General features: G+C 41.8%; 1 protein-coding gene across 3 annotated transcripts in view; it reads right to left on the reverse strand.

Moving 5' to 3' along the window:
• Window positions 1–6680: 6680 nt before the first annotated feature.
• Window positions 6681–14774, reverse strand: part of il16 (interleukin 16) — a 52704-nt gene continuing 44610 nt past the window's right edge. For 2 of the 3 annotated variants that reach the window (XM_034867610.1, XM_034867592.1), the window contains exons 23-26: window positions 11767–11868; window positions 10196–10421; window positions 8077–8205; window positions 6681–7602 (exon numbers count right to left, since the gene is read on the reverse strand). In XM_034867610.1, the coding sequence (XP_034723501.1) occupies window positions 7436–7602; window positions 8077–8205; window positions 10196–10421; window positions 11767–11868 (624 nt within the window). In that variant the 3' untranslated portion in view covers window positions 6681–7435. The remainder of the gene's footprint in view (window positions 7603–8076; window positions 8206–10195; window positions 10422–11766; window positions 11869–14774) is intronic. The other variant, XM_034867600.1, reaches the window with a different exon arrangement.

Here is a 14774-nt window from a genome sequence, read left to right on the forward strand (position 1 = left end):
ATGCATGTTTGATGCTTTCACAAGTCAATGCATTGGCAAACGTTAGCTGGGAAAGCTAATTCACAGCTGATCAGTTGGTTTATCAAAGACGCTGGCAAAGCAACACATGACAGAAAATAAACACAGCAGAGACCACAGATAGGACCGTCGTGTTTAGTGATGTTACGTTCTGTGCCGAGTATTCGGAGGGCGTGTCAAGGAATCCCAAAAGTTTTCCGCAAAGCGTGTATCGAGGCTTGTAGCTATCATTCAGACAAATGAGATCCGAAGCCACTCTGAACGCTATCTGATCCCTCCCTAATTTTGTATTGTTAAAGTGCCCATTTTTGGAGAAAAAAATCACTTTTTCTGGGACTTGGGGTCTTATTTTGTGCCTCTGGTGCTTCCACACAAACTTAGTAGAGGTTAATGAGGCCTGCGTCTACACGGCAGGAGGTCCGCAAAACTTATGACAAAAGGCACAACTCTGGGAGGACTTTGTGTCACTGTTGTCAATAATTTTTCTTTAGATGTGAGTGTGTGCACATAGGCATAGTGCATGCATTACGTTACACATTATGGCAAAGTGCAGGGGACATGCAGCTCTTCATGCGTTTCCCCAACAGATTTTATGCCAATAAAAGCAAATTAGAAATACATGAATGAATTTAAATTTAAAAAGCAATAATTTTTGTTGACTAGTCTTAAGGCTCCAGTCCGAGTCAAGTTGGAAGTGTTTTGGGTCGAGACGCAAGTCAAGTCGGAAGTCAGCTGTTGTGCGACTTGGGTCCGAGTCTCAGACTCGTCAACATCTCTGACTTTGTCATAATAAAAACTGGAGACTGTGTTCAAGCTGATGTATTGGTCTGATATCATTTCGCTTGTACAGTATCTGTTTTCCTTACTAGGATTATTTAATGTGAACGTAACTCACACAGGCAGTGGACATCTTGCTCGTTCTTTCGCTTCTTGGCTCATAAAACCGTTGCTGAATAAAACACATCAGATAAGATAACTCCATGGAAAGAAGAGTTTGATACAGCGCCGAGTTTTCAACCAAGCAGACTTCTAAGTATTTATTTACTGAAGTCAGAGGTAAAGCTGTGTGCTTAGTTTGCAGATAACCAATTGCTGTGTTAAAGGATTATAATTTGAATCGCCACTACTACTACTACTAGTAATACTAATACTACTACACTACGTTGTACATCCAGGGATACAGCCGCTTTCCAGGTGAACCTGAACGGATTGAGGGCATTGCGGCAAACACTCAACTGCAAAGCATGGAAATGGAGGAAACATTTAGTATATTCATGACTCAATTCACTTCAAACCAGAAAAAAAAAACTCTCTCCACAGTTCACTACCACAAAAAAACTCCCATAGTGGTCCACAGGAAGGGAAGGAAATATTTTCAAGCCACCTGCAAACTTGGGAGAAAGATACATCACACAGATGGATCAGGTTTGAACTAGTTTTTATAAGTATTTTTTTGAAATTCTTACACCAGTTCTGTTTTGTATATTGATATATTTTAGGCTACCATAATAGAAACCTTTTTTTTTTGGTTGCATAGAAAGACATTCCATGGCATTATATTTGGGTCTTAATCCTGAGTGCGCAATGGGACAATTTGAGCACAAAAAAGAAATACAAGTAAAATTTTGTAGAGAAAGTATTACCAAACGTAGGGAACGCACTGAGGAGAGCAGCATGTAGACGGGGTTTAGCGAGTAGTATGTCAAGAGGAAATTCCGCATAGGGAGGTTGGTCAGGATGGTGGATAGGTCAAACACAGGACTTTCACCCAGGAGAGCGGGGTTTGTGTCCCGCGTGTGTCCTTAGCCATCTTCTTATTGCTGCTGGGCCTGCAAGATTCGGGTAACAATTTGTATCACAATTTGTTTTTGCTTAGAATTGATACCACGATTCTCTGCCACAATTTTTTTTGACTATGACAAAACTTATAATGTTAAATGTTAAATTATAATGTGTATATATACTGAAATTGAATGTATATACTTGCACTTTTTTTCAATGCTCAAGATGTCCCATCGCACGCTCAGAATTGAAACACAAATACATCTCCATGTCATTCCAGTTATAATATAGACTGAGGTGCAGGAGGATCATCAGAAATGCTGTGATCTTTTGATTTCTAAACATATAGAGTACCACTGCTGAGGAAAATAGATGTTTACAGTTGTTATTGTGCTGTTTTATTGGGTTGAATTCTTCTGTACAGGTGTTGCATTATTGTGATTGAATCTCCTTTAGGCCTTCCCTTCTCCTTCAGAACTTTCATTTTTTTAGGCTTTTATTTGCATAAGACAGCTGAAGACATGAAAGGGGAGAGAGAGGGGAATTTACATACTGCAAAGGGTCGGAAGTCGAAGGAGAACTCCGGGCTGCTGCATCGAGGAATGAGCCTTTATACATGGACACATACTCTACCAGGTGAGCTACCCCGGCGCCCCTCCTTCAGATTTGGGCAAATGTCTGAACCGAGTCAGACTTAGGGCTTGGTATCGTTCAAAAATGTTCAATACCAATACCAACAACAACAATACTTTTTTCAATACCAATTCTATTTAAAGGTCTCATGACATGGTGCTCTTTGGATGCTTTTATATAGACCTAAGTGGTCTCCTAATACTGTATCTGATGTCTCTTTTATATAGACCATAGTGTATCTGAAGTATCTTTTACATAGACCTTAGATCTTCTTCCTGCTTCTGGCAAGAGCAGACGTGTTCTTCCTCCTCTCCCCCTCTTATCTTAGCTTGGCTCCTTCCAGTCTGTCTACCTTGTCTTGTGTAATCTTTTTCTCTTTGTCCCCTGCCTGCTGTTTTCCTAAAACAACCAAAATGGACATGATTAACTGGTCACTCAGCGCTATTGACAAGATTTTGTCATCTAAACATGCTTCTCCGGGGGAGCCACAATATCCGAGTGGAACGTTCCCTGCAGGCTACGCTCGCGATTCCTGGGGGGATTGGCAGGTGATCTGCCTGGACGTTCTCACTGTGGAAGACGTTGAAGACATTTGGATAATTGTTATTCTGTTGGTGGGGCTCCTGATCGTCGGCCTTGGGGTCTCGCTGACCTATTGGAAAATTGGTAAGACAGCCGCCAGCAAATTCACCCACCAGCCGTCTGGGGAACTTAAAGAGTGCCTACATGGAGAGATTGAGAGGATGAAGTCTTTACATCTGAGGGATGATCAGTCCTATGATCTGTCTCGCAACATCTCAGACCGGACCGTTGAAGCGCAGAAGGGGATTGACACCAACAGGGCCCAGTCGGGGGAGTTGCTTCGTGTGACCACCGTTCTGGCAGAAAAGGTGGATAACCGCAAAAATCACTACGTGATATGGATGCTCGCATGTCGCTGAGGTCGGTGACAATTGAGGGATGGACATTGATTCGGATAAATTCTACCGAGTCAACCTAAATTGGACTGCAACTGATCAACCCCCCCCCCAGCAACCCTTCACCCGAGCAGGAAAACAACCAGTAGCTGGCCATTCTATCTCGTCCTGTACTCTGGTTATCTCTTCAAGGTCACACCGATGAACTGAGCTTTTAACAACACAGATAGTTTGACGCTAACATTGCACACACAACTCACTATCTCACACACCCACCATACACTCCCCCCCCCCATCCCGCCCCACATCCATATGTCTGCCTCGATCTGTGTTTCTCTCACCCTCTCAATGCCACCTCAAAAAATTCCTTACTGTGTCCACATGAACTGTGTGTTGTCTTGTGCATTACATTGTGAAGTTTGTATTGTACCATGTTGCTGTCTGCATATATTGTTTTTCAGGGAGTGCGTGTGGCGGCGCTTGTATTAGCAGCGGTCCGGAGGCATGCTCCGAACGGTATTTCGTTGCCTTGTACTTGTACATGTGTAATGACAATAAAGTTATCTATCTTAGTGGTCCCCTGAAGTCTCTTTCCAAAAATTCAGCCTTGGTGCAGAATTCCAGCCACTAGAGCCAGTCCCACAATGAGCTTTCCTTAGGACATGCCATTTTGAAGTTTATAGCTTTTAAGGACTAGGGGGGGGGCAAGGTGGAGGCTGGAGGTGTTGCCTTGACCTGCTACTTTGCTTGAGTTGAAAGCCATTACATCTCTCTCTCATGGGTGTGCCAAATTCTCTGGGTGGGCAAAGCAGAGAAAGGGGAGGTAGATTCCAGATCGGCCCATCTGAGCTTTCATTTCCTTAAAGGCCGAGCAGGATACCAAGGGCACCTACACACAGGCTGGGCGAACACATATTAATGTAAAAAAACCTCATAAAGTGACATATTCATGCCATGAGACCTTTTAAACAAAAATAAATTTCTTACCTTATGGCCCAAATCTTTAAAAAAAAAAGTCAGCTCCTGCTACTTGAGCCCAGTCTCTTTGCGTTAAGTAGAGTTTTGTAACTCTAATGTTAGACAGTCAATCAGCAGCATTAGTAGATCTTGGAAGAAGCATGCTGCATGCTCATTGGCTCACTCGTGCTATTAAGATTTACTCCCTAGATTTTGAAATTGGGTATTGAATGGTGATCATTATGATGTTGATACTCAACACTAAGCAGACAATTTGGTTGATGCCTAAAAAAGTATTGAATTCGGTACCCAGCCCTAGTCAGGCTGAGCCATTATACAGACTTGGAGACTGATTAGTAAGGCCACCGTTGTAGCAAGAGGAGAGACAACAGACCACCTGACTCACATTACCAAACATCTGTTTTTCACGATATGTCACATCACTCACGTGGCCTGATTAGTTGCTTGCAGTTTTCATACTGTGACGGATAGAGCGGTTAAAACAACTTGGTACACGTTTTTCTGGCCTACATTTGAAAGGAAAAGCTTCTAATTTAGCCAAAGCTTTAGCAAATATAAACTTTTAAGTAAGTACTTAAGGAAATTTATGTTTTAACCACCTCATTCTAGACATAGTGAACAAAGAAGCAATTAGGTAAAAACAGTTGCGGGTTGTCATGCAGAAAAAGAAAACAGCAGTACAATAATTTGCACTATTGGACTATTTAAATTACAAATACACAATACACAAATGAATAATTCATTCTCTCAAATTACTTAATTTATGTGATTAAATTACTGCATCATTAGTTTATATTGATCAGCATCCGTTACATTTAAGCCATCGCCAAATGAGTTGTTATAAAGCTAATTAAGATTCAACTAATTTTTACAGGCAAATTTTGCAAATTTTGTGCATGATTAGGTCCTGAGCATTTGTGTGTATTTCAGGCCTGTGTGTAGTGATTACTAACAGAGTGTAAATTGTAATTTCCCCACTGGGGATCAATATAAATTATAAATTACTATAAATGAAAACTTATATAGCTAGGAGCTGTGAATAGATTCTTTAATATCAAAATTTTTTTTTTGGTCACCACATGTGTTACATTAGCCCCGTACCCTCAACACTTGTGAATCACTTTTGTGATGCTAGTACATTGGATGTGGTTTCAATAATACTCATTACATACACCACAGTGTAACCTAATGCTGGCAGAATTAACAGGGACAAATGAAAACCATGGACATTCTGATCTAAATGGGCCACTTGGATTTCATGTAGTTTTGTGTTCATTTTGTCCGTATTGCTCAACAGAAGTACATTTCCAGGATAAAGCCTGGCTCATTCGCCGGATTTCAGGACCCTTTTGCTCTCTGTCTGTTGCCGTTCTCAAACTCAGTCCTCTTCGGAAAACAACAACAAACTTTGAGGTAGCAAGCTAAACGCTGAAAATGGCTTCTTTTTTTTTTAACCCTTTGATATTGGGTCAAATTTATCCATTTTCTACCTGAAAATCAATGGCCTTACCTTATTTTCAGTGATAAACATGTATCCCTTACTCAATTCAGAAATCACTCTGGATATGTTTTTTCCACAGTGGATTTTTAACATGACTTATAACCTTAGGACAAAAAACAAAAAACAAATCACACTTCCATTTTTAATTGTGTTCTAGTAGAGACTGATTGCATTTCCTAAACATATACACAATTGTTTGAAATGGAGATAAAGACAATATTTGTTAATAGATTATGAAGTAAAATGTTATTTCAGAATTGTTTTTAAAACCCCAAATAAGTCAGAGGTCAATTTGACCCAAGGGATACGAGAGAGTCCCGAGGGTGAAGACAACACAAGGGTTAAGACAGACTGGATGGTGCAACAAGGCAGGCCCGCTCGGTTCTTTCAGGGAATGTGTGTAAAGATTTACAAAACAATGTTCACGGCCTTTCCTCTCTAACTGGGACATTTTGGGACAGATTGGTGGGACTGCTGTGGACAAAGTACACACAGAGATACACCGGAGCAAATGATGATTTAACCTTGTATCCAGCTAATTTAAATAGCTCATATGTGTAACTAATTAACTAAATTTAGTATTGTATGTGGCGTTTTCTTTTGCGGGGTGCTAACGTTCCAGTAAAAGAACTTCTTTCACAAGACTATTTTGCAGAGCCCCAGTCTCTGCTTACTCCACAGCGCTGCGGAGACTAGTATGCCTGTTGAACACCATTGTGTTATCTTTTTTATCCCTTAATACTAGAGTACACATTCAGTCATTTGAGAAGAACATTTAATAATTTGGACGCGCAATTTATTACTTTGAGAGCATGACTCATTTATTTGTGTGCATACATTCGTTTTATCCGTGACAGTGGCCGGGCTCTGTATTCAACAACTCTGATCTAATTTCAAAGTAAACAAAACAGCAGTGTGCAAGATAACCCACAGACCTGAGGCTTAGTCCCAGGAAACCGGACAAATGGACAAGGATTCACTGCACATTGGTAGGCACTTGTAATGACATTTTGAACATGTTTAGAGGCTAAAAACACATTTAAAACTTGCCCTGTTTAAGCCTGCTGGGTGCTAACTCTAGCAGGAGGATAACACGGTGTTGGCAGTACCGATTGGTTTTGTTTTCGTCTCTGCTGACAGCACTCCAAATATACAAATGATAGAGCTACGTGTTAAAATTGACTGGAATTCTCTTTAACTTCAATATCTAATCAGAAATGTGATATAAAAATACTACAAATGTATTCAGAAGTTGTTGTTGAACCACTATGGCATATTACCTAAGTTCTATGAGCCTGTGCAGGTGGAAAAATAAAGGAACAAATCCTGCATTCTGCTCATGCTTTAGCATCACAGTTTATTTACAAAATACTAACGTTTCGGTCCCTCCGGAATATTTTATGTAAAGTAGCCTTTTTTTTTTTTTTTTTACCGGTGAGGCTATAGCAAGAGCGGAGCGCTGGATTTGTTGCTTTCTTTCCTAAGTTTATGAGACAGGTAATAAAAGGCCAACATATGTGTGTTGTTGTTTGTTCTCTTTTTTTTCTTTTTTCTTTGGCCTCTTCATTCATTCATCAGTAAGAAGCTCTGGACAGCTGTGTGTGTGTCATTCGGCCCCCCCCTGCCTCCTCCGGATCACCGCGGTGATGGGTCCTTCAGGTAAAGCCTTGATCATGTTCCAGGCCTCAAAGCGAGTCATGTCCTGCAGGCTGACTCCCTGGACCTGCATCAGCTCATCTCCACGTTGCAGACCAATCTGCTCTGCTGATCCGCCTGAAACACACACACACACACACTGGATATCTCGCCCATAGAGTAACGGGGAACCTGCATTTCAGTGCAAATAACAAAGACTTATATTCAAGGTATCCACATGGTCTAAAAAGTATTAACAAGGTCAAAACCGTTGCTTTTCAGAAAATGAAAGACTCAATTTAGAACATTTAAATTACACCAGCCTAATATTTTTTAGACAAAATCAGACAAAATAATTTTGTCATTGTTAAAGTATTTGACTTTAGCATTGGTATTGGAAAAAAATCCAACCGACACTGTGTGTGGAAAACCAGTTGCAATGGTTTATGTATGCACCAGGGAGAGCAGTGATTATCAACGCTGAAGCTGTTTACAGGTCTGAAATCAGCTGTTCTTATCCAATATGATGTTTAGTGTGAGTGTGGGAGTGAGCCCCCCCACGTTACATTCATACGGATTCCATTTCTTAGTACAAACAAGGACCCCCTGTACCTGTAAATATCCTGTTGATGACCAAAGGTCTGTCTCCATGGATGGAGCCTTTTCCTCCCTCCAGAGTGAAGCCAACTCCTCCAGCTGTTTTCTCCAGCTCCACACTCACCGGACTTCCCTGCTCCTCCTCTGCAACACAACAACACAATAATCAAACGGGGCCAATGTAGCCCACCATACCTTCAATTGTACAGCTGAAACTTTCAGTCAATAGGTGTACAGTAAGTTATCTCATACTGTAGTAGAGCTGCAACTAATGGTTATTTTACCAGTTGATTAATCTATCCATTAATTTCTGAATGAATGGATTAGTTGTTTGGTTTCCAAAATGTCAGAAAATTGTGAAAAATGTGGATCAGTGTTTCCCAAAGCCCAATAAACGTCCTCAAATGTCTTGTTCTGCCCGCAACTCAAAGATATTTACTTTACTGTCACAAAGGAGAGAAGAAATCAAAAAAAGTATTCACATTTAACAAGCTGGAGCTGTTTTTTTTGTTGCTTTTATGTAATTTTACCATACCAAAAAAAACACCTTTTTTACTCCAAATGGAGCTTCTCTCCCACAGAAAGCACTTTTTCTCAACTGTTTGAAACTCCTCGCCCACATTCCTGTTTGAAATTCTTCAATTAATGATGTCACTGATTGAGAAAGCTAGCCCAGTTTTTCATATGTGCTGCCCTGCATCCAAAGCCCACCCAATGGCAACGGAGTGGGTCAAATGACCAATCAGAGCAGAATGTTTTTTTAGGAAGGCAACCTCAGACAGAGTAGCCCTTTCTCTCTTTCACTCTTTCAATGGCTGAATTTTGAGGATGATAATTCATCGAACTCCATTGAAGGACTGTTCCATTATTAAGTATCCTCTGAATTCCACCAAGGATGCATGTGTATTTCCTCCGCGCTTCCAAAGCACCCACTATCAGACGCAACACGTAAGAAATAAGTGGAGTTGAATAAATTTGAAATGTATGCATTTGAAGTGTTGGCTGTGCATTTGTTATCAACGTGTGTTACATCAAAGTAAAGTTAAACTTAATAATGCCATATTTCTATAAATAATTAGGTAGATACCTACCGAGCTAACGTTAGGCTAACCAAACATATCATTTAAAGATGCAGTAGGTAACATTTATAAAACTAACTTTCTCTCATATTTGCTAAAACTAACCCTAAGTGTCGTAGTCATTCTCCCTTGTGGGAGGAAGGGCTTAGAAGACCGTTTTGGTTTTAGCAGACGGGGGGGACAGAAATTGTTGATGTTCAAATTATCTGGCTAAGTCCTGGATCTACACAGTCCTACCTACAGCACCTTCAACATTAGGCTGGGCCTTTATAAGTGGTGTTACTGTATAAGTCGACTGATAGTGGTGTTTCCAGCAGAGGAGCTGCAGCAAATGTTGCGAAGCTGCAAGTGGGAAAGTGAAAGGCTGGGGTCTCCTGGAGCTTCTCTCAGAGTGCAGCGTGTGACCAGCCGCTCTGTTTGGCGCCGGACAGTTAGTCTTGTCACGTATGTGACCGTCCAGCCAGTATCTGTCTATGATCTTTTTGTGTTTTCTGCTGTTTTTTGCCTTCAAACCTTAATACTGTTTCCTGAAGAAATACCAAGCTGAACCAGCCTGACGCCACTCTCCACCTGCAATTACCAGCCCTGCATGCCTTGTCTTCCCTACCGGTGTTCACTACCTGCTCTGACCTGAGAGGATTCCCCCAACAGTCCATTCTGCTGAATTCTCCCATTCTGAACTAAACTGTTAAAACGTCAAGCTGTGTTTCTGTTTGCTTCTGGGTTCTAGCCACAAATCCTGACAGGAGTGGGCAGTATGAGAAACAGAATGGGTTAACATGCTTTGAGGTTTTGAACATCAAAGCATGTTAACCAATTCTAGTAGACCCGAGTAGAGAACAAATATGATGGTAAGGAACAGTATAATGGGGGCTCTTTAATAGTTAACTAATCGTTTAGTCTTTGCAGCTCTAAACTAAAGTACAGAATGTGAAAACCTTTCTTATGTTCTGCATACATTGATACCCCTGTTGTTAGAAAAGCATTGGGAATCTGGAGAGGCTCAAACACTCAATGTGTTCCGACTACACCCATGTGTGTGTTGCATGAATCACCTGCAGGGTGGGGCTCTTCGCTCCTGCCGCCTTCCTGTCTTCCTTCCCCGTCTTTCTTGCAGACGACCACCACGGCCAGCTTGAGACTGCGAGCCTGCCGCATGGCGGCGGTGGCGTCTGCGTGCGTCACGCCACGCAGTGTTTGTCCGTTTATAGACAACACCTCATTTCCTTTCTGGATGGTGCCCTCCTGAGCCGCCAGGCCGCTGGGAAACACTCTGTGTACCTGGGTGGAAGACAAACACACACAGACATTCAGAGAGTGTGTGCACAGTGTCTGTGGCATTAGCTGACAGTAGGGCTTATTTAAAATAATCAATTTTGCAAAATCTTAATATATGCATTTTCAAGGAAGTAATGGTTAGTATTTGCCTTTGTTCACATTTTAAACTAATTGTATTTCCAAATCCAATACACATTTTCTCCAGGCTCAGTCTGCCTCTTTAAAAAAAACAGGCAGCAAAGTGACAGTACTCTAAAGAAGGGCCCTTCTTTATTGCATGGTTTGTGCTCCCTCCCAATTGTTAATCAGAAATGCTGTAATATGCTAGCCTAGAAATCTAGACGCCCCTTATCGGCAGCAAATGTAATTTACACTTTGGGGCAGTCTAGCAAATCTCCGTTGGTTTGCGAGCTGGAAAAAACAAATTCTGGTCAATTCTGGCCAATCACATCGGGTATAGAGTCAGTGGGCAGGCTTAATATTATGACGGCAGAGTTGCGACGGTTCTATGTGAATATCCTGCTTCTCAAAAATAAAGAAGATGGTTGCTGCTGCTACTGCTGTTGCTGCTGCTAGCGAACAGCAGTCTCTTCAGTCGGCTTTGGCTGCGACTCTTGAAGACTTTGAGTTAAGCATTGAAGTAATTCTTAAAAAAGGAAGATGTATTCGGAGTTTTGCCGACCGGAAACGGCAAAAGTTAAATTTTAGGTTGGTTTTAGCGCTATCCTATTATGTGCAGAGGGAATTTGAAAAACAACAGTCTATCCCGCCCCTCAGAGTGAGCCCTTGCCGATGGGGAGTTCCCAGACCCAACATCTTGCTTCAGTAGGCCTTTTTCCATCTGCCATTTTTAGAGAGAGGAACACTAAAGGCCCTATCGCAAAGCCTGATGCCAGTGTCTTTGCCATTTTAAGACCGACGCAGTTGTTTATTTCTCGTCCAGCACCCACGTCATTTAAATAGGAAATGCACCTGCGCCCATCTTTGCGCCCATGGATGTGCTGGTCTTACAGGGATTTGTCTTCAGGTGAATACTTGGTGTAATGCTATCTTGCGGCAGCAGAAAGTGATTGCGCCATTGACCAACAAAAACCTGGTCTTAAGTCAATAAGGCAGAATTTAATTGTCATTTGTAAAATGTCTGCAATGTGTGCATACTATGCTTGTTACACAAACACACACACTCTTCTCTTATAGAAACTAACGCACACAACAACGCACAAGTATAAACGTCAGGCCACTTATGTAGGCTACGGTGAAAGCTCTGCGTTGAGCCTCCACAGAACCCTTAATCACCCTTTACCCTTGTTCTCCTGTGCAAACTGTGAGTGTGTAGAGCTCTGCTTACTGTCAGAGCTTTGCTCTCCAGGTCCGAGCCTCCTGCGATGCTGAATCCCAGCCCAGCTCCCTCCTCTTTATGCAGGCTTACAACATGGATGTCGGCCAGTTGCTGTGGAACAGAGGCAGAGTTACTACTTCAGTTAGCCAGATTTACTGTCTTATTACTAGAAGGCATTGTTCACATCACCAAGGCCATACTGCGTGTGAACATTTCATCTAAATCTAAAAGGTAAAGGTCATGAGTTTATTTTATGTGAAATCCTGTTCATCATCCATGTTGTACATGGAACACAGTTGCAGATCCATGATGGCTCCCAGATGTCCGAGTTGGTCGATGAATTACGTTTGCCATGTAATTTTTTTAATTAGCATAGGAAAACCTTCTATGTAAGGGCAGCAGACCTACGCACCGTGTGCAAACCACACCCCAACTAACACTTGACAGGTAAGGTGCAAAAAGAAAAAAACACCAAAGAAACATATTATTTATTTGAAGTTCATCAAAATCATTTATTAATTTAATAAGTTTAAATGCTGCAGTGTAAAAAGCAAGTTAAATTTAATTTGGTTCAAAAAGCACAAAAGAAAAAAATTATATGTTTCTCTTTTATCCTCATTTATGCCTAAATGGCAACAGAATGTGACCAAAATGCCAAAACAAACACATGCACACACAAACGCACATGCACATATTCACACACACAAACGCACTTATGCCCGCACACACACACGCACAAACGTACTATCTATCATAAAGTCACATTTTCCTCTGTGATTACCGTAATCAAATCTGAGGCCATGGTTCTCAGCAGGAAACCGATGGAGTGCTTTCTCCGGGTAGGGAGTGAGTCCTTACCTCAAGTGAAGGAGTTTAAGAACCCTGGGGTCTTGTTCGCAAGTGAGGGGACCATGGAGCGTGAGATTGGTCGGAGAATCGGAGCAGCCGGTGCGGCATTACATTCTGTTTATCGCACCGTTGTGACGAAAAGAGAGCTGAGCCAGAAGGCAAAGCTCTCGATCTACCGGGCAATTTTCTTTCCTACCCTCACCTATGGTCATGAAGGCTGGGACATGGCCAAAAGAACGAGATCCAGGGTACAAGCGGCCGAAATGGGTTTCCTCAGGAGGGTGGCTGGCGTCTCCCTTAGAGATAGGGTGAGAAGCTCAGTCATCCGAGAGGAGCTCGGAGTAGAGCCGCTGCTCCTTCCCGTCGAAGGGAGCCAGTTGAAGTGGTTTGGGCATCTGGTAAGGATGCCTCCTGGGCGCCTCCCTAGGGAGGTGTTCCAGGCACGTCCAGCTGGGAGGAGGCCTCGGGGTAGACCCAGGACTAGGTGGAGAGATTATATCTCCAACCTGGCCTTGGAACGCCTCGGGATCCCCCAGTCGGAGCTGGTTGATGTGGCTCGGGAAAGGGAAGTTTGGGGTCCCCTACTGGAGCTGCTGCCCCCGCGACCCGATACCGGATAAGCGGATGAAGATGGATGGATGGATGGATTTCCGTAATCAGAGACAGTAGCTGTATACATGTTTGCAGTTACTAGATTAGCTTTTCATTGTATCAAGTTATGATTCAGTTACATAGTGTGCTGCATCAAACCAATGTGCTGACTGATCATCCATCCACCATCTGACCATGAACTGATGAAAACATTTCAACATTTCAACCCATATTACGTCAACCCTTGTGTGGTGCTCGGGTCTGTAGGACCCGTTTTTAATGTTTGCTAAAATAAAGATTTTGCTATTTATAATTTTTTCTTGACCTTGGCTCATTTTCTGTGAAGAACATAAAACAAGACTTATTTTTAATGACTGCACACGGTACATAACACATAACTATTAGTCCTAAATATGAGGTGTTCGGGTCTACTGGAGTGTATTTAAATGTAGGTGCTATGAAACTTAACTGTGTCCTCCTCCTAACTGGGTCTTCTGTGTGTGTCTCTCTGTGTGTGTGGCTGTGCGTCTGTGCAGTATGTGTGTGTGTCTGTGTGCAGGAACGTTGTCTTTCTGCAAACACTATTATGCTATTATTACCACACAAAGTTGAAAAGCACTTTTCAAGCCCTTATATGACTTATTCAAGGTTCTTTCCTGGAGTGAGATGTTGAGATGTCTGTGTGTTGAGTGCACATCTGACGACCGACGCAGTCGGTGTGAATGCACGCTAACAGAGTGAGAACAGCATTAAAACGGACTATTTTTTGATAGCTGGGAGGTTGGGTGGGGGTTAGACCGGGGGGGGGGGTGTCAAACATACAGCCCACTGGATGACTTTGCAAAGTGTGAAAATTGCAGAGAAGTAATTATTTCTAAAATTTCCAATTTAATCACAGAGAATATCCATGTTTTTTACCATAAATAAAAGTTTTTTTTTATGTAACCCTCTCTCCTGGTACTGTAACATTATTTTTCCTCCTACAATGGCCTTAGAACACTGTTGTAGCAGAAGCAACTTGCATTTGCCAACATCAAACTGTGAAGAAACTGTTGCGGATAAAGTTTCGGATCTTTCTGGAGTGGATTGCTGGTCTGTCTCACTTGGCTATAAAAGTTAAACTTAAGGAGTCACTGTAGCCTCCACATGTACAGTATGTTAAACATTAAAACATGACGTATTAATAATTAATTTATGTCCATTTACTTTCTTCAGTTTAAAATGCAACTTTATTTTATAAAATATGTCTGCAATAGTAGGTGATCCCTTCTCCGTCTCTCTTTCACCTAAACGGTTACTTAGGCTAAAAACCTTGAATACCCCTGATGGAAGGGATTTGTAGTCTGTTGGCAGTACATCATAACGTAAAAAATAGTTAGTTAATAGTTTTTACAGTTTTATAACCTGTCCAGAGTCTAGAGTCTTCTGTGTTCTTGGACACCGATGATGTAACTATGTGGTCCATAATATGAAGGGTAAAATAGTTGTTTTCTTGGACCCTAATGTAAATTTTCATTAAACTATGTAGGCCATAATAAGCAGTGTAAAGTGGTTGTTGTGTTCTTGGACCCTGATGT

The sequence above is a fragment of the Etheostoma cragini genome, chromosome 1, assembly GCF_013103735.1.
Source record: "Etheostoma cragini isolate CJK2018 chromosome 1, CSU_Ecrag_1.0, whole genome shotgun sequence".
Taxonomy (NCBI): Eukaryota; Metazoa; Chordata; class Actinopteri; order Perciformes; family Percidae; genus Etheostoma; species Etheostoma cragini.